At 53.4% G+C, this 18,433-nt stretch overlaps 2 protein-coding genes across 2 annotated transcripts in view; one reads left to right on the forward strand and one right to left on the reverse strand.

Moving 5' to 3' along the window:
- PI4K2A (phosphatidylinositol 4-kinase type 2 alpha) overlaps positions 1-15,901 on the reverse strand; it is a 40,802-nt gene extending 24,901 nt beyond the window's left edge. Inside the window, 3 exon segments of the mRNA XM_073595511.1 lie at positions 15,422-15,541; positions 15,544-15,680; positions 15,683-15,901. Coding sequence (XP_073451612.1) covers positions 15,422-15,541; positions 15,544-15,680; positions 15,683-15,764 — 339 coding nt within the window. The 5' untranslated portion in view covers positions 15,765-15,901.
- Positions 15,902-16,569: 668 nt separating this feature from the next.
- MORN4 (MORN repeat containing 4) overlaps positions 16,570-18,433 on the forward strand; it is a 47,676-nt gene continuing 45,812 nt past the window's right edge. Inside the window, exon 1 of the mRNA XM_073595512.1 lies at positions 16,570-16,701. The gene's annotated coding sequence lies outside the window, so the exon portion shown is untranslated. The remainder of the gene's footprint in view (positions 16,702-18,433) is intronic.

Here is an 18,433-nt window from a genome sequence, read left to right on the forward strand (position 1 = left end):
TATGGGATGGGCGGATGGATCTGGGGCGGATGGATCTGGGGCGGATGGATCTGGGATGGATGGATCTGGGATGGATGAATGGATCTGGGGGGGGTGGATCCGGGGTGGGTGGATGGATCTGGGGTGGGTGGATGGATGGATCCGGGGTGGGTGGATGGATCTGGGGTGGGTGGGTGGATGGATCTGGGGCGGATGGATCTGCGGCGATGGATATGGGATGGGTGGATGGATCTGGGGCGGATGGATCTGGGGCGGATGGATCTGGGGCGGATGGATCTGGGGCGGATGGATCTGGGATGGGCGGATGGATATGGGATGGGCGGATGGATATGGGATGGGCGGATGGATCTGGGGCGGATGGATCTGGGGCGGATGGATCTGGGGCGGATGGATCTGGGGCGGATGGATCCGGGGTGGATGGATCTGGGATGGATGGATCTGGGGCGGATGGATATGGGATGGGCGGATGGATATGGGATGGGCGGATGGATATGGGATGGGCGGATGGATGGATCTGGGGCGGATGGATCTGGGGCGGATGGATGGATCTGGGGCGGATGGATGGATCTGGGGCGGATGGATGGATCTGGGGCGGATGGATGGATCTGGGATGGGCGGATGGATGGATCTGGGATGGGCGGATGGATGGATCTGGGGCGGATGGATATAGGATGGATGGATATGGGATGGATGGATATGGGATGGATGGATATGGGATGGATCTGGGGTGGATGGATGGATCTGGGGTGGATGGATCTGGGGGGGGTGGATGGATCTGGGGTGGATGGATGGATCTGGGGTGGATGGATGGATCCGGGGTGGATGGATGGATCCGGGGTGGATGGATGGATCCGGGGTGGGTGGATGGATGGATCTGGGGTGGGTGGGTGGATCTGGGGTGGATGGATCTGCGGCGATGGATATGGGATGGGTGGATGGATCTGGGGTGGATGGATCGATCTGGGGTGGATGGATCTGGGGGGGGGGTGGATGGATGGATCTGGGGTGGGTGGGTGGATCTGGGGTGGATGGATCTGCGGCGATGGATATGGGATGGGTGGATGGATCTGGGGTGGATGGATCTGGGGTGGAAGGATCTGGGGCGGATGGATCTGGGGCGGATGGATCTGGGGCGGATGGATCTGGGGCGGATGGATCTGGGGCGGATGGATCTGGGATGGGCGGATGGATGGATCTGGGGCGGATGGATCCGGGGTGGATGGATCTGGGGTGGGCGGATGGATATGGGATGGGCGGATGGATATGGGATGGGCGGATGGATATGGGATGGGCGGATGGATGGATCTGGGGCGGATGGATCTGGGGTGGGTGGATGGATCCGGGGTGGATGGATCTGGGGTGGATGGATATGGGATGGGCGGATGGATGGATCTGGGGCGGATGGATCTGGGATGGGCGGATGGATGGATCTGGGGCGGATGGATATGGTATGGATGGATCTGGGGTGGATGGATGGATCTGGGGCGGATGGATATGGGATGGGCGGATGGATGGATCTGGGGCGGATGGATCCGGGGTGGATGGATCTGGGGTGGGCGGATGGATGGATCTGGGGCGGATGGATCTGGGGTGGATGGATCTGGGATGGGCGGATGGATCTGGGATGGGCGGATGGATATGGGATGGGCGGATGGATATGGGATGGGCGGATGGATGGATCTGGGGCGGATGGATCTGGGGCGGGTGGATCTGGGGCGGGTGGATCTGGGGCGGGTGGATATGGGGTGGGTGGATATGGGGTGGGTGGATGGATCTGGGGTGGGTGGATGGATCTGGGGTGGGTGGATGGATCCGGGGTGGATGGATCCGGGGTGGATGGATATGGGATGGGCGGATGGATGGATCTGGGGCGGATGGATCTGGGGCGGATGGATCTGGGGGGGGTGGATGGATCTGGGGTGGAAGGATCTGGGGCGGATGGATGGATCTGGGGTGGGTGGATCGATCTGGGGTGGGTGGGTGGATATGGTATGGATGGATCTGGGGCAATGGATCTGGTATGGGTGGGATCTGGTATGGGTGGGATCTGGTATGGGTGGGATCGGGTATGGGTGGGATCGGGTATGGGTGGGATCGGGTATGGGTGGGATCGGGTATGGGTGGGATCGGGTATGGGTGGGATCGGGTATGGGTGGGATCGGGTATGGGTGGGATCGGGTATGGGTGGGATCGGGTATGGGTGGGATCGGGTATGGGTGGGATCGGGTATGGGTGGGATCTGGTATGGGTGGGATCTGGTATGGGTGGGATCTGGTATGGGTGGGATCTGGTATGGGTGGGATCTGGGGGGTGTTTTCTGGCACGCAGCTTCATGGATCCATTACTGAGAACTGGTGACCAGAACATGTGGAATGTAACAGATCACGGCTGATCTCCGCCTTCTCCAGGTTTTACTATTCCAACTAACTGGAAGACATTGTGACAACTTGTAGCAATTAACAGAAACCCCCCAATAATCCTTCTGCTGCTCAGAGGGGTGATAGTTGAAGTCATAGTTGGGGGGGGGGGGGGGTGTAAACAGAACCAGGAGCGGCTGTGTAAGCAACCAATCAGCTGCTGTCAAAGAAGTACTAAACCCAAACCCAGAAATGTCATATATTGCAGCTTACCAATCATTAGATGTTGGGGCCGCATTAGTCTTCTTTTCTTTGGCTTTTCCCCTCTGCTTTCACCTGGTGATCTGGCCAGTAACACCTCCTGTATTAGAGTCCCCCCCCCCCCCCCCCCCCCAGTATTGTCAGTCTGGGGGGTGGGGAGGGAAGTTTTATATGGACTAGCAGATTTAGATACACTAACAAACTGAAGCCAAGCTGCAGCTCACATTTTATAATCAGTTACAGAAAACATTTTTTTCTCCCTTTTGGGGTGAAATAAAAGCTGATCATTGTAAGCAAACCTGTCAGTGGTAAATAGTTTGTCTCATCATACATTCTGGAGAGTTTGTGCTTTTGAAAAACAGACTTACTGGCTGGATCACCAGATGAAAATAGAAGAAAGCCTAAAAAAAAAAAAAAAAAAGGGAAAACGAATGCAGCCGTCACATGTAAGAATTGGTAAGCTGCAATATAATAAAGGTTTGTTTTTGGGGTTTTAAAATAAACCAGGAAAGGAAAAAAAATGCAACTAGAGCCTCGCCAGTCTCGGGATTTGGCCAATATAACGGATATCCATCCCGATCGGCACATAATACTTCCAGGGAGAGGAGGGCGAGCCCAGCCCCCCTCATCATACACAGGAGATTAAAGATTCAACGAGTGGAAAGAACGAACGCGGGACTGCGATCTACATACAGAGCGCCGGATCCACTTCCACATTCCTCATATACTTTACTTACATGAGCTGCTGTTCTGCCTCAATAAACCAGAGATGGAGATAAAGTCACACCGATCGAAAACCCGACCAGCAACAAAAATCAATAAAAAATACAAAGCAAGTGAGGAATTAACCATTTGCGGACCGCCCACCCGTAATGTGCTGCAGACGGGCAGTCCGTACAGGTACACTGCCCGCTTCTGGGGTTAGGATGCACACCCCTCCCCCCTCCCAACACCCACTGTGATTGGGAAGGATCCCTCCGCCCCTTATCCCCGCACAGGGAAGGATCCCTCCGCCCCTTATCCCCGCACAGGGAAGGATCCCTCCGCCCCTCATCCCCGCACAGGGAAGGATCCCTCCGCCCCTCATCCCCGCACAGGGAAGGATCCCTCCGCCCCTCATCCCCGCACAGGGAAGGATCCCTCCGCCCCTTATCCCCGCACAGGGAAGGATCCCTCCGCCCCTTATCCCCGCACAGGGAAGGATCCCTCCGCCCCTTATCCCCGCACAGGGAAGGATCCCTCCGCCTCTTATCCCCGCACAGGGAAGGATCCCTCCGCCTCTTATCCCCGCACAGGGAAGGATCCCTCCGCCCCTCATCCCCGCACAGGGAAGGATCCCTCCGCCTCTTATCCCCGCACAGGGAAGGATCCCTCCGCCCCTCATCCCCGCACAGGGAAGGATCCCTCCGCCTCTTATCCCCGCACAGGGAAGGATCCCTCCGCCTCTTATCCCCGCACAGGGAAGGATCCCTCCGCCTCTTATCCCCGCACAGGGAAGGATCCCTCCGCCTCTTATCCCCGCACAGGGAAGGATCCCTCCGCCTCTTATCCCCGCACAGGGAAGGATCCCTCCGCCCCTCATCCCCGCACAGGGAAGGATCCCTCCGCCCCTTATCCCCGCACAGGGAAGGATCCCTCCGCCCCTTATCCCCGCACAGGGAAGGATCCCTCCGCCCCTTATCCCCGCACAGGGAAGGATCCCTCCGCCCCTCATCCCCGCACAGGGAAGGATCCCTCCGCCCCTTATCCCCGCACAGGGAAGGATCCCTCCGCCCCTTATCCCCGCACAGGGAAGGATCCCTCCGCCTCTTATCCCCGCACAGGGAAGGATCCCTCCGCCCCTCATCCCCGCACAGGGAAGGATCCCTCCGCCTCTTATCCCCGCACAGGGAAGGATCCCTCCGCCCCTCATCCCCGCACAGGGAAGGATCCCTCCGCCCCTTATCCCCGCACAGGGAAGGATCCCTCCGCCCCTCATCCCCGCACAGGGAAGGATCCCTCCGCCCCTTATCCCCGCACAGGGAAGGATCCCTCCGCCCCTTATCCCCGCACAGGGAAGGATCCCTCCGCCCCTTATCCCCGCACAGGGAAGGATCCCTCCGCCCCTTATCCCCGCACAGGGAAGGATCCCTCCGCCCCTTATCCCCGCACAGGGAAGGATCCCTCCGCCCCTTATCCCCGCACAGGGAAGGATCCCTCCGCCTCTTATCCCCGCCCCTTATCCCCGCACAGGGAAGGATCCCTCCGCCTCTTATCCCCGCACAGGGAAGGATCCCTCCGCCTCTTATCCCCGCCCCTTATCCCCGCACAGGGAAGGATCCCTCCGCCCCTTATCCCCGCACAGGGAAGGATCCCTCCGCCTCTTATCCCCGCCCCTTATCCCCGCACAGGGAAGGATCCCTCCGCCTCTTATCCCCGCACAGGGAAGGATCCCTCCGCCTCTTATCCCCGCCCCTTATCCCCGCACAGGGAAGGATCCCTCCGCCTCTTATCCCCGCACAGGGAAGGATCCCTCCGCCTCTTATCCCCGCCCCTTATCCCCGCACAGGGAAGGATCCCTCCGCCTCTTATCCCCGCACAGGGAAGGATCTCTCCGCTTCTTATCCTCACAGAGGGAATGATATTGCCGCTTCTTATCCCTGCAAAGCAGGGATAAGAAACAGATCTTTAGTAAAAAAGCAGCACATAACACACACATGGCATACATTTAACCCCCTGATTACCAGAGATGTTAACCCCTTCCCAGCCAATGTCCTTAGTACAGTGACAGTGTATAGTATTCTCACGTTACCGATCACTGTATTAGCGTCACAGGTGATATTGTGGCAGTTAGTCAGTTTCACCCAGCATCAGTCAGTGTCAGATTGCCCACCGCACTATCACTGCCCCAATATAAAAGTCGCTTATCACTGCCATTACTAGTTTATATTCACTATATTACCAAAAGTATTGGGACGCCTGCCTTTACACACACATGAACTTTAATGGCATCCCAGTCTTAGTCCGTAGGGTTCAATATTGAGTTGGCTCCGCCCTTTGCAGCTATAACAGCTTCAACTCTTCTGGGAAGGCCGTCCACAAGGTTTAGGAGTGTGTCTGTGGGATTGTTTGACCATTCTTCCAGAAGCACATTTGTGAGGTCAGGCACTGATGTTGGACGAGAAGGCCTGGCTCGCAGTCTCCGCTCAAATTCATCCCAAAGGAGTTCTATCGGGTTGAGGTCAGGACTCTGTGCAGGCCAGTCAAGTTCCTCCACCCCCCAAGCTCGCTCATCCATGTCTTTATGGACCTTGCTTTGTGCGGTTTGCCAAATATGCACCAAAAATACAGCAAGCATGATTTTTAACACCGCTTCAAAAAAAGGTGCCGACAATGGCCGACGAACTCACATTCATGATATTAAAAAGTTGAACATAATACAATTATTTATAAAAATATATACTTTTTTTCAATTTTTTTTTTTTTAAAAACGTCAATTTTGGTTTTGTCCAAGTGCATCGTGAATTTTCAGTTTCAGTGCGTCACTACAATCAATATACACTTATTGTTTTTTTTTTTTTTTTTTTTTTGCCCGGTATTGAAGTGGTTAAAAACGGGGTCCCCCAGGAATACAGAGAACGCGGGGTATCATTGGCGATAATGGCATCAAGGTGAACGAGGAGGACAGGTAAGGTGAGATAGAGGCAGATAGACATCTGAGATGGGAAACTTTTACTGGAGAACGTGAAATCCGACTGGAAGGCTACAGAACTGATCCTGTTACAAATCAAGCAAACTAATGAAGGGAAGGGGGGGGGGGGGGCGGCTGAGGGAGAACATTAGGGCAGAGCGCCACCCAAAAATTGACAATTTTCTGACAGACACATGATAAAAAAAAAAAAAAAAAAATAATAATATCTGAATTTTTTAACATTTTTTTTTTACTACAAAGTTACTTAGAACTCCCAATGTTTAATATTTTCTGGAGGCAGAGGCCCTGGAGAATAAAATGGCGACTGTTTACACAGCTGTTTATTAACCACTTCGCATCCAGGCCATTTCTGACACTTCGCTCCTACATGTCAAAAATCATAATTTCTTTGCTATAAAATTACATAGAACCCCCAAACATTATATATGTTTTTTTAGCAGAGACCCTAGAGAATACAATGGCGGTCATTGCAACTTTTTATCTTGCACGGTATTTGCGCAGCAATTTTTCAAACGCGTTTTTTTTTTTAAAAAAAAACAGTTTCATGCTTAAAAAAAAAAACAAAACAAAAACAGCAAAGTTAGCCAAATTTTTTTGCATTGTGTGAAAGATGAAGTTACGCAGAGTAAATAGATACCCAACATGTCACGCTTCAAAATTGCACACGCTCGTGGAATGGCGCCAAACTTTGGTACTTAAAAATCCCCATAGGCGACGCTTTAAAATTTTTTACCGGTTACATGTTTTGAGTTACAGAGGAGGTCTAGGGCCAAAATTATTGCTCTCGCTCTACCGATCGCAGCGATACCTCACATGTGTGGTTTGAACACCGTTTTCATATGTGGGTAGGACTTACGTATGCGTTTGCTTCTGCGTGCGAGCTCACGGGGACAAGGGCGCTTTAAAATTTTTTTTTTTTTTTTTTTTATTGTTAATTTTTTTTTTTAATTTTTATTTTGACACTTTTTAAAAAATTTTTTTTTTTTTTGATCACTTTTATTCTTATTATGTAAACATCCCTTGTAATAGGAATATGACACGATCAGTCTTCTTTACAGAGAGATATGGGGTCAATAAGACCCCACATCTCATCTCTAGGCTGGGAAGCCTAAAATAAAAAAAAAAAAAATAAAACGATCGCCGCTTCACAGCCGAAGTGGCGCCGTTTTTTTTAATGCAGAGGCCGGGCGTGACGTCAAAACATCGCGCCCGGCCTCCGAACAATCATAGAGACTCCGGCGACCATCTGGTCCGCCGGAAATCTCTATGGTGAACATCCGGCGCCGGCGGATCCGCTATCCGACTCACCGATCGCTGAGGTGAGTCGGTAGAAGCACCGGAGGGCGGCGGGAGGGGGGGGACGTCCCCTCTCGCCGCCCGTAAGAACGATCAAGCGGCGGAACAGCCGCTATGATCGTTCTTATGGTGTACGGAATCGCCGGCTGAAAATGCCGGTATCTGAATGATGTCTGTAGCCTCAGGCATCATTCAGATATAAGCCCCGAAAGTCGAGGCCGTCATATGACGGCCTCCGGATGCCAAGCGGTTAAACAAATTTTCAGGGAAAAAAAAATTTAAAAATACACTTCAATTTTAGTTCACGCAAACACGATACCCAATTATTTTTATTTTTTTTGTGAAATATAAAAGATGAGGCTGCGTCAAGTAAATAGATACCAAACATGTTAAGATTTAAAATTGCACTTGTGACAAACGACAGCACCTAATATTCTCCACAGGTGATGCTTTAAAAGCCTTTACAGGTTATCAAGTCCCTGGTGACGTCTATATGACGAAACGCATTGGGTGAAGCTGGATCATGTGACGTCACCGAGGTCAGCAACATTCCCCTGTATTCAGTGTTGTATATACAACAGTACATGTTGGCATTCATGGTTCCCTCAATGATCTGTAGCTCCCCAGTGCCGGCAGCACTCATGCAGCCCCAGACCATGACACTCCCACCACCAGGCTTGACTGTAGACAAGACACACTTGTCTTTGTCCTCCTCACCTGGTTGCCCCCACACACGCTTGTCACCATCTGAACCAAATAAGTTTATCTTGGTCTCATCAGACCACAGGACATGGTTCCAGTAATCCATGTCCTTAGTCTGCTTGTCTTCAGCAAACTGTTTGTGGGCTTTCTTGTGCATCATCTTTAGAAGAGGCTTCCTTCTGGGATGACAGCCATGCAGACCAATTTGATGCAGTGTGCAGCGTATGGTCTGAGCACTGACAGGCTGACCCCCCCACCCCTACAACCTCTGCAGCAATGCTGGCAGCACTCATATGTCTATTTCCCAAAGACAACCTCTGGATATGACGCTGAACACCTGACCTCAACTTCTTTGGTGGACCATGGCGAGGCCTGTTCTGAGTGGAACCTGTCCTGTTATACCGCTGTATGGTCTTGGCCACCGTGCTGCAGCTCAGTTTCAGGGTTTTGGCAATCTTCTTATAGCCTAGGCCAAAAGGTAGGCAACCTATGGCCCTCCAGCTGTTGCGGAAGTCCCTTCATGCCTCTGGGAGTAATTGTAACTGTCAGCCTTGCAATGCCTCATGGGATATGTAGTTACACAACAGCTGGAGGGCTACTGGTAACCTACCCCTAGCCTAGGCCATCTTTATGTAGAGCAACGATTCTTTTTTTCAGATCCTCAGAGAGTTCTTAGCCATGAGGTGCTATGTTGAACTTCCAGTGACCAGTATAAGAGAGTGAGAGCGATAACACCAAATTTAACACACCTGCTCCCCATTCACACCTGAGACCTTGTAATTGGGCCCAATTTGGACATTTTCACTTAGGGGTGTACTCACTTTTGTTGCCAGCGGTTTAGACATTAATGGCTGTGTGTTGAGTTATTTTGAGGGGACAGCAAATTTACACTGTTATACAAGCTGTACACTCACTACTTTACATTGTAGACAAGTGTCATTTCTTCAGTGTTGTCACATGAAAAGATAGAAGAAAAGATTTACAAAAACGTGAGGGGTGTACTAACTTTTGTGAGACACTATATATACTATTAGACGTTGAATCTGGTACATATCATTGAAATTTTTGTTTAATTTTCTAATCATTAGTGGGGTCAAATCAACGTTCTTTGAGCACAGCGACGGCAAAATTCGAGGGTGCAGAAAACTTTTCTCGAACAAATATTTGGACAATGTATGTGGTTTTAGTTCAGAATTGACATTCATTTAAAAATGTAATTTTAAAAGCAAGTGAAATTTTGAAACAACATTTGTCCATGATATAGGGGGCCACAAGTGTGGCAACTAACATCACCAAAGAGCCACATAATATTCAGTGTCTGGAAGAGCAGACACAACAGTATATGGCCATGACCCAAGAGATGGACAAAGGCTACTGGCCATGACCCAAGAGATGGACAAAGGCTACTGGCCATGACCCAAGAGATGGTCAAAGGCTACTGGCCATGACCCAAGAGATGGTCAAAGGCTACTGGCCATGACCCAAGAGATGGTCAAAGGCTACGGCATGACCCAAGAGATGGTCAAAGGCTACGGCCATGACCCAAGAGATGGTCAAAGGCTACTGGCCATGACCCAAGAGATGGTCAAAGGCTACGGCATGACCCAAGAGATGGTCAAAGGCTACTGGCCATGACCCAAGAGATGGTCAAAGGCTACTGGCCATGACCCAAGAGATGGTCAAAGGCTACTGGTCATGACCCAAGAGATGGTCAAAGGCTACGGCATGACCCAAGAGATGGTCAAAGGCTACGGCCATGACCCAAGAGATGGTCAAAGGCTACTGGCCATGACCCAAGAGATGGTCAAAGGCTACGGCATGACCCAAGAGATGGTCAAAGGCTACTGGCCATGACCCAAGAGATGGTCAAAGGCTACTGGCCATGACCCAAGAGATGGTCAAAGGCTACTGGCCATGACCCAAGAGATGGTCAAAGGCTACTGGCCATGACCCAAGAGATGGTCAAAGGCTACGGCATGACCCAAGAGATGGTCAAAGGCTACGGCCATGACCCAAGAGATGGTCAAAGGCTACGGGCATGATGGGCGGCACAGTGGTGTAGTGGTAGCACACTCGCCTAGCAGTAAGAAGGGTCACTGGTTCGAATCCCAACCACGACACTACCTGCTTGGAGTTTGCATGTTCTCCCTGTGCCTGCGTGGGTTTCCTCCGGGTACTCCGGTTTCCTCCAAAGACATGCTGGTAGGTTAATTGGATCCTGTCTAAATTGTCCATAGTATGTATGAATGTGGGTTAGGGACCTTAGATTGTAAGCTCCTTGGAGGGTAGGGACTGATGTGAATGTACAATGTATACGTAGAAGCGCTGCGTAAATTGACGGCGCTATATAAGTACCTGAAATAAATAAATAAATAATGACCCAAGAGATGGTCAAAGGCTACTGGCATGACCCAAAAAATGGACAAAGGCTACTGGCATGACCCAAGAAATGGACAAAGGCTACGGCATGACCCAAGAGATGGACAAAGGCCATCACAGATGTAAACAGGATTCACCGCTTATCGGCAATCCTCCCCTCACGCTGACGTGAGCACGTGAGGAGAGCTGAAAACCGGCAAATCCACACAGGGGACATTCACATTATCCGTTCCACAGTGCTCACCAGTGCAGTCTCATTAGTGCCGTCTATAAGTGCTCATCAGTGAAGTAGAAAAATTACCTTTTTACAAAATTTTATAAACAGAAACTAAGAAAAACTTTTATTTTCAAAATTTTCAGTCTTTTTTTATATGTTTAGCAAAAAAAAAAAAAAAAACCTCAGTGGCGATTAAATAACACCAAAAAAAAAAAAGCTCTATTTGTGTGAAAAAAATGTCATTTGAGTACAGTGTTACATGACCACGCAATTGTCAAAGTGTGACAGCGCTGAAAGCTGAAAATTGGCCTGGGCAGGAAGGGGGGTAAAGTGCCCGGTAGGCAAGTGGTTAAGGAGAAATTATTCCGAAAATGAAATAATTCGGCGGAGGCTTCTACTCGGGTTGGTTCTGCCCACCTGACTTGCTGCTGGCGGTGGGAGAACACCCAGCATGACGTATCGGGAGACAGACAAGTGACAATTAGATTCCTCTATAGAGAGGAATGCGGAGAACGTCACACAGAGGAGTGAAGAGGAGCGAGTAACAGATGAGAGTCTGTTCAAAAGTGAGCAATAGTCAGGAGGTCAGACGCTGAACTACGCCTATAACACCTACACGTCTTCTATGGGTGAGCCACAGGCAGAGGCAGAAGAGTGAAAATAGGGACCCCAGCCTCAGGGGGGGGGGGGCCGCCCTCCTCCGCCGGGACACAGGCCTCAGGGGGGGGGGGGCCGCCCTCCTCCGCCGGGACACAGGCCTCAGGGGGGGGGGGGGGCCGCCCTCCTCCACCGGGACACAGCCTCAGGGGGGCCGCCCTCCTCCGCCGGGACACAGGCCTCAGGGGGGCCGCCCTCCTCCGCCGGGTCACAGGCCTCAGGGGGGCCGCCCTCCTCCGCCGGGTCACCGGCCTCAGGGGGGCCGCCCTCCTCCGCCGGGTCACCGGCCTCAGGGGGCCGCCCTCCTCCGCCGGGTCACCGGCCTCAGGGGGGCCGCCCTCCTCCGCCGGGTCACCGGCCTCAGGGGGGCCGCCCTCCTCCGCCGGGTCACCGGCCTCAGGGGGGCCGCCCTCCTCCGCCGGGACACCGGCCTCAGGGGGGCCGCCCTATTCCGCCGGGACACCGGCCTCAGGGGGGCCGCCCTATTCCGCCGGGACACCGGCCTCAGGGGGGCCGCCCTATTCCGCCGGGACACCGGCCTCAGGGGGGCCGCCCTATTCCGCCGGGACACCGGCCTCAGGGGGGCCGCCCTATTCCGCCGGGACACCGGCCTCAGGGGGGCCGCCCTATTCCGCCGGGACACCGGCCTCAGGGGGGCCGCCCTATTCCGCCGGGACACCGGCCTCAGGGGGGCCGCCCTATTCCGCCGGGACACCGGCCTCAGGGGGGCCGCCCTATTCCGCCGGGACACCGGCCTCAGGGGGGCCGCCCTCCTCCGCCGGAGGAGCTCATAATGTTATGGCTGATCAGTGTATGTTGTAATAGTCCAGGCCTTGAAGGATACAATATTATTTACATAAGCCTTATATCTGGAGTAATCTCTAAAGCTTGCATGGAAACTAAACCCCCCTCCCCCCCTATTCTCACTTCCCTCCTCCAACTACAAGCAGAACAGAAAGACAAAAAAAAAAAAGTGAAGTCGCTAACTTGGCTGTGAGGATCAGAAGAGGAAATGGATTTCTATGCAGTATGTGAGATTTCCTCCATGGAAATCTGGGGGGGTGGGGGGTAGTAGTACCATCCCCACTGGTAGTACCTACACACCCAGGAGTAGTGCCATCCCCACTGGTAGTACCTACACACCCAGGAGTAGTGCCATCCCCACTGGTAGTACCTACACACCCAGGAGTAGTGCCATCCCCACTGGTAGTACCTACACACCCAGGAGTAGTACCATCCCCACTGGTAATACCTACACACCCAGGAGTAGTACCGTCCCCACTTGCAGTACCTTGATGGTATTACTCCTGAGTGTGTAGAGATTTTGCAGCTGTAGTGTCAGCTCTGCACATGCTCAGTTTTCAGTGAGTTTCTATGCTGAGCATTTCCTCCCCATCACATCTGAGCAGCCCATGTGACTATAGAGTCACACATGTGGGCGTATACACAGTGCTAAATGACAGCCCACTTCCTCCCCACCATGACCACTAACCAGCTAAATACAATAATGGCGGGATATTACATGTAGATTGGCGGAGGCTTCACCTCCCTCTAAGACACGGGCTGGAGGGGTGTGACACAGCCTGTGACTGCCAGAAAATCCGCCCACACCGTGCTATTGCCAAAAAATAATAAAGATTTGATTTCAAATATATACAGTATTGGTATGACAATCTAACCACTTCCGGTTTCCAATTGGTTTTCCGGGATTATGGATGAAGCGATCAGCCACACCCCCAAATTGTATTTCTTTTTTCTCAGCCGGTGGCTGGCTTTCTTAAGAAAGGTGTCAGAGCGGATCATTAACCGCTGGATCGCTTCAGAAGTGGCGGCAGGGGACTTGACCCCCCACCCCTGACTCACCATTTTTACCGACACGACCAAGAAACGATCTGGCGGTGCAGCCAGATCATCTTTGATCACCTCTATGGCCTTGGAGGACTGGAGCGACATCACTTCCTGTCCAGGGTGGAAGTACACAAATTTTTATTTATTTTTTTTCAAAGAAAAAGATGGGGGGGAGGTGAACGGTGATGGGATCACTGCTCACCCCCCCCTCCAAACACTGATCACCCCCCCCACCACTGATCACCTCCCCCACTGATCACCCCCCCCAATATCACTGCCCCCCTATGACCCCCCATCACTGATCACCCCTCCCCCCTATCACTGATCACCTCCCCCCCCCCTATCACTGATCACCTCCCCCCCACCACTGATCACCTCCCCCCACTGATCACCCCCCCCCAATATCACTGCCCCCCTATGACCCCCCATCACTGATCACCCCTCCCCCCTATCACTGATCACCCCTATCACTGATCACCTCCCCCCCCCCTTATCACTAATCACCCCTCCCCCCCCTTATCACTGATCACCCCTCCCCCCTATCACTGATCGCCTCCCCCCCCATATCACTGATCGCCTCCCCCCCCATATCACTGATCGCCTCCCCCCCCATATCACTGATCGCCTCCCCCCCCATATCACTGATCGCCTCCCCCCCCCTATCACTGATCGCCTCCCCCCCCCTTATCACTGATCGCCTCCCCCCCCCTTATCACTGATCGCCTCCCCCCCCCTTATCACTGATCGCCTCCCCCCCCCCTTATCACTGATCGCCTCCCCCCCCCTTATCACTGATCACCCCTCCCCCCTTATCACTGATCGCCTCCCCCCCCTTATCACTGATCGCCTCCCCCCCCTTATCACTGATCGCCTCCCCCCCCCACTTATCACTGATCGCCTCCCCCCCTTATCACTGATCGCCTCCCCCCCCCACTTATCACTGATCGCCTCCCCCCCCCACTTATCACTGATCGCCTCCCCCCCCCACTTATCACTGATCGCCTCCCCCCCCCTTATCACTGATCGCCTCCCCCCCCTTATCACTGATCGCCTCCCCCCCCCTTATCACTGATCGCCTCCCCCCCCTATATCACTGATCACCTCCCCCCCATATCACTGATCACCTCCCCCCCCCATTATCACTGATCACCCCCCCCCCTATCACTGATCACCTCCCCCCCCCTATATCACTGATCACCTCCCCCCCCCCCATATCACTGATCACCTCCCCCCCCCAATATCACTGATCACTCCCCCCCCCCCCAATATCACTGATCACTCCCCCCCCCCATATCACTGATCACTCCCCCCCCCCCATATCACTGATCACTCCCCCCCCCATATCACTGATCACCTCCCCCCCCCCATATCACTGATCACCTCCCCCCCCCATATCACTGATCACCTCCCCCCCTATATCACTGATCACCTCCCCCCCCCATATCACTGATCACTCCCCCCCCCATATCACTGATCACTCCCCCCCCCCATATCACTGATCACTCCCCCCCCCCATATCACTGATCACTCCCCCCCCCATATCACTGATCACCTCCCCCCCCCCATATCACTGATCACCTCCCCCCCCCATATCACTGATCACCTCCCCCCCCCCATATCACTGATCACCTCCCCCCCCCCATATCACTGATCACCTCCCCCCCCCCATATCACTGATCACCTCCCCCCCCCCATATCACTGATCACCTCCCCCCCCATATCACTGATCACCTCCCCCCCCCATATCACTGATCACCTCCCCCCCCCCCATATCACTGATCACTCCCCCCCCCCATATCACTGATCACCTCCCCCCCCCATATCACTGATCACCTCCCCCCCCCCCATATCACTGATCACCTCCCCCCCCCCCATATCACTGATCACCTCCCCCCCCCCATATCACTGATCACCTCCCCCCCCCATATCACTGATCACCTCCCCCCCCCCATATCACTGATCACTCCCCCCCCCCCATATCACTGATCACCTCCCCCCTCCCCCCTCACTGACCTCTTGCTGGTCTTTCACGAAGTAGCTCCCGCTCGATCCCTGGTAGATCCTCTCCGGGAAGATCCCGCGGCTGATCGCCTTCTCGGCTCTCCTCACCACCTCTCTGAACTCGGGCTCCTCTCGGGAAGGAGTTTCTTGTCCCGGTCGGCGGATCTCTCCAGCAGCGGCTGCCTCTCGCTGTCGGTGGGGGATCCGGGCGGAGAAGGGGCCGGCGGGGGCGCTCCACCCTGAGGGATCCGGATCACCACACCGGGGAACCGGAGGCGGGGCTCAGATGTCCCGGGGAGGCGGGGTCACAGTCCGGTTCCCGCACCGGGGACACCAGCGGGCTGCTCTCATCCATGACAACCCGGGGAGAGGGGGCGGGACAAGGAGGCGGAGAGCGGCCGGTGTGAGCCGCCACAGCGAAAAGCGACAACACGAGAACAGGTGACACTCAGCTGACTCACTCACATACTTCCGGATCACCGCGACCAATGGGAAGACACGACACGCCCCACTGTCACCGCACCGACCAATGGCTTATACTCGCCCACATCCATCATGGCGACGGAAGCGTCTGTTCATCATTTACAGGTTAAATGTTCATAAAGCTCGAATTTCCATTAAAGTTTTCTATTTATGAATGCTTTATTCTTATTTTCTTTCAATTTTTCTGAGCTTTATTTTGAAAAATTGCAGAAAAGAAAGAAAGACATTTTGAGGGAATTGCCCTTTTCCAGGATGGCCGCCTGGAACGCCTCAGGTAGAGATTCATTGTCACTGAAATACCGAATGAACGGCTCATATCCTCTAACAAAGCTGAGACGGGTCGGAGATTTTAACATTTTATTTTCAAAAGTTTTTAAATTGTTCAATTTTTTTAATGTTTCGGATATGACAGCGAACAGGTAGATTTGCCCGTTTCAAAAATGGCCGCCACGTTCTCAGAGGCACTCACGGGCAAAGTATAGAGACCGGGGACTTCATTTGTTCTCCCACGGACCCCGATGTATCTTCTACATCTCATTTCTGTATTTCCATTTCACGGATCGGCGGAAAATATCCAGATAAAGGAGACACAGCGGGCGGCACGGCGCTCTGCCCACATCCAAAATGGCGGCGGCAGCTCGCTCCTCAGGTAAACGTCGACGCCCCGGTTGGCCAATGATGATCAGAGTTGTCATAGCAACGGGCCGGACAGACGGTGGCCGGGGAGAGTGATGATCCGGGGCTGAGAGCCGAACCGGAGAGCGGAGAGAGGCGTCTATGGGGAGCGGCGGAGGAGTCGGGACCGACAAGTAAGAGGAGGGGGAGGGGCGCTCACCATTCTACTGCCCTGTCCCTGCAATTACTTTATTATAGGATCCCATGGCTCTACAATTGGTTTATTCTCAGCACCCCGGGGCCCTAAACATGTTTTCTCTATGGACACGGGTGCTGAGGACCAACCAATTACAGGGACACGGGGTGCTGAGGACCAACCAATTGCAGGGACACGGGGTGCTGAGGACCAACCAATTACAGGGACACGGGGTGCTGAGGACCAACCAATTGCAGGGACACGGGGTGCTGAGGACCAACCAATTGCAGGGACACGGGGTGCTGAGGGACCAACCAATTGCAGGGACACGGGGTGCTGAGGACCAACCAATTGCAGGGACACGGGGTGCTGAGGACCAACCAATTGCAGGGACACGGGGTGCTGAGGACCAACCAATTGCAGGGACACGGGGTGCTGAGAACCAACCAATTGCTGGGACACGGGGTGCTGAGAACCAACCAATTGCAGGGTCACGGGGTGCTGAGAACCAACCAATTGCAGGGTCACGGGGTGCTGAGGACCAACCAATTGCAGGGACACGGGGTGCTGAGGACCAACCAATTGCAGGGACACGGGGTGCTGAGGACCAACCAATTGCAGGGACACGGGGTGCTGAGGACCAACCAATTGCAGGGACACGGGGTGCTGAGGACCAACCAATTGCAGGGACACGGGGTGCTGAGGACCAACCAATTGCAGGGACACGGGGTGCTGAGGACCAACCAATTGCAGGGACACGGGGTGCTGAGGACCAACCAATTGCAGGGACACGGGGTGCTGAGGACCAACCAATTGCAGGGACACGGGGTGCTGAGGACCAACCAATTGCAGGGACAACGGGGTGCTGAGGACCAACCAATTGCAGGGACACGGGGTGCTGAGGACCAACCAATTGCAGGGACACGGGGTGCTGAGGACCAACCAATTGCAGGGACACGGGGTGCTGAGGACCAACCAATTGCAGGGACACGGAGTGCTGAGGACCAACCAATTGCAGGGACACGGGGGTGCTGAGGACCAACCAATTGCAGGGACACGGGGTGCTGAGGACCAACCAATTGCAGGGACATGGAGTGCTGAGGACCAACCAATTGCAGGGACACGGGGTGCTGAGGACCAACCAATTGCAGGGACATGGAGTGCTGAGGACCAACCAATTGCAGGGACATGGAGTGCGGAGATTCAACCAACTGGGACACCCCATGTCTCTGTAGTTGGTTTATTCTCGGCACCCTGTGTCCCAGCTGTTGGTTTATTCATCTGCTCTGTCCAAAATGGAACAATAAAGATTTGTCTGCCTGAAGCCCCCCAAAAAACTACCCTTGTTTTGATATTTAGGGGTGGAGTTGGGGGGAAGGTGCTTGTTGTTGGGGGGGGGGGGGGTTGGGAGAATGTTGCTCTGTGTTGGAGGATGTTGCTTGTTGTTGGGCAGAGTGGTGAGTTTACCAAAAGTGTAAATATTGCAGAATATGCATCCTCATTCTACATAACTAAGCTCCATTTCATGCTGAATAAACTAAATTATTAATGTATCATAAATAGAAAACTATCTTTAGATAGATTTTTACTCCAAAAGCATTTTATTAAAATAAATTAGATAAAAATAAAAAAAATTCAATTCTTTCTTTTTTTTTAAATCATTGATTTTTATCCACCCTGTTGTTTGGGGGTGGAGTTGGGAGGACAGCGCTCCGTGTTGGGGGGGTGGA

The sequence above is a fragment of the Aquarana catesbeiana genome, linkage group LG08, assembly GCF_042186555.1.
Source record: "Aquarana catesbeiana isolate 2022-GZ linkage group LG08, ASM4218655v1, whole genome shotgun sequence".
NCBI lineage: Eukaryota > Metazoa > Chordata > Amphibia > Anura > Ranidae > Aquarana > Aquarana catesbeiana.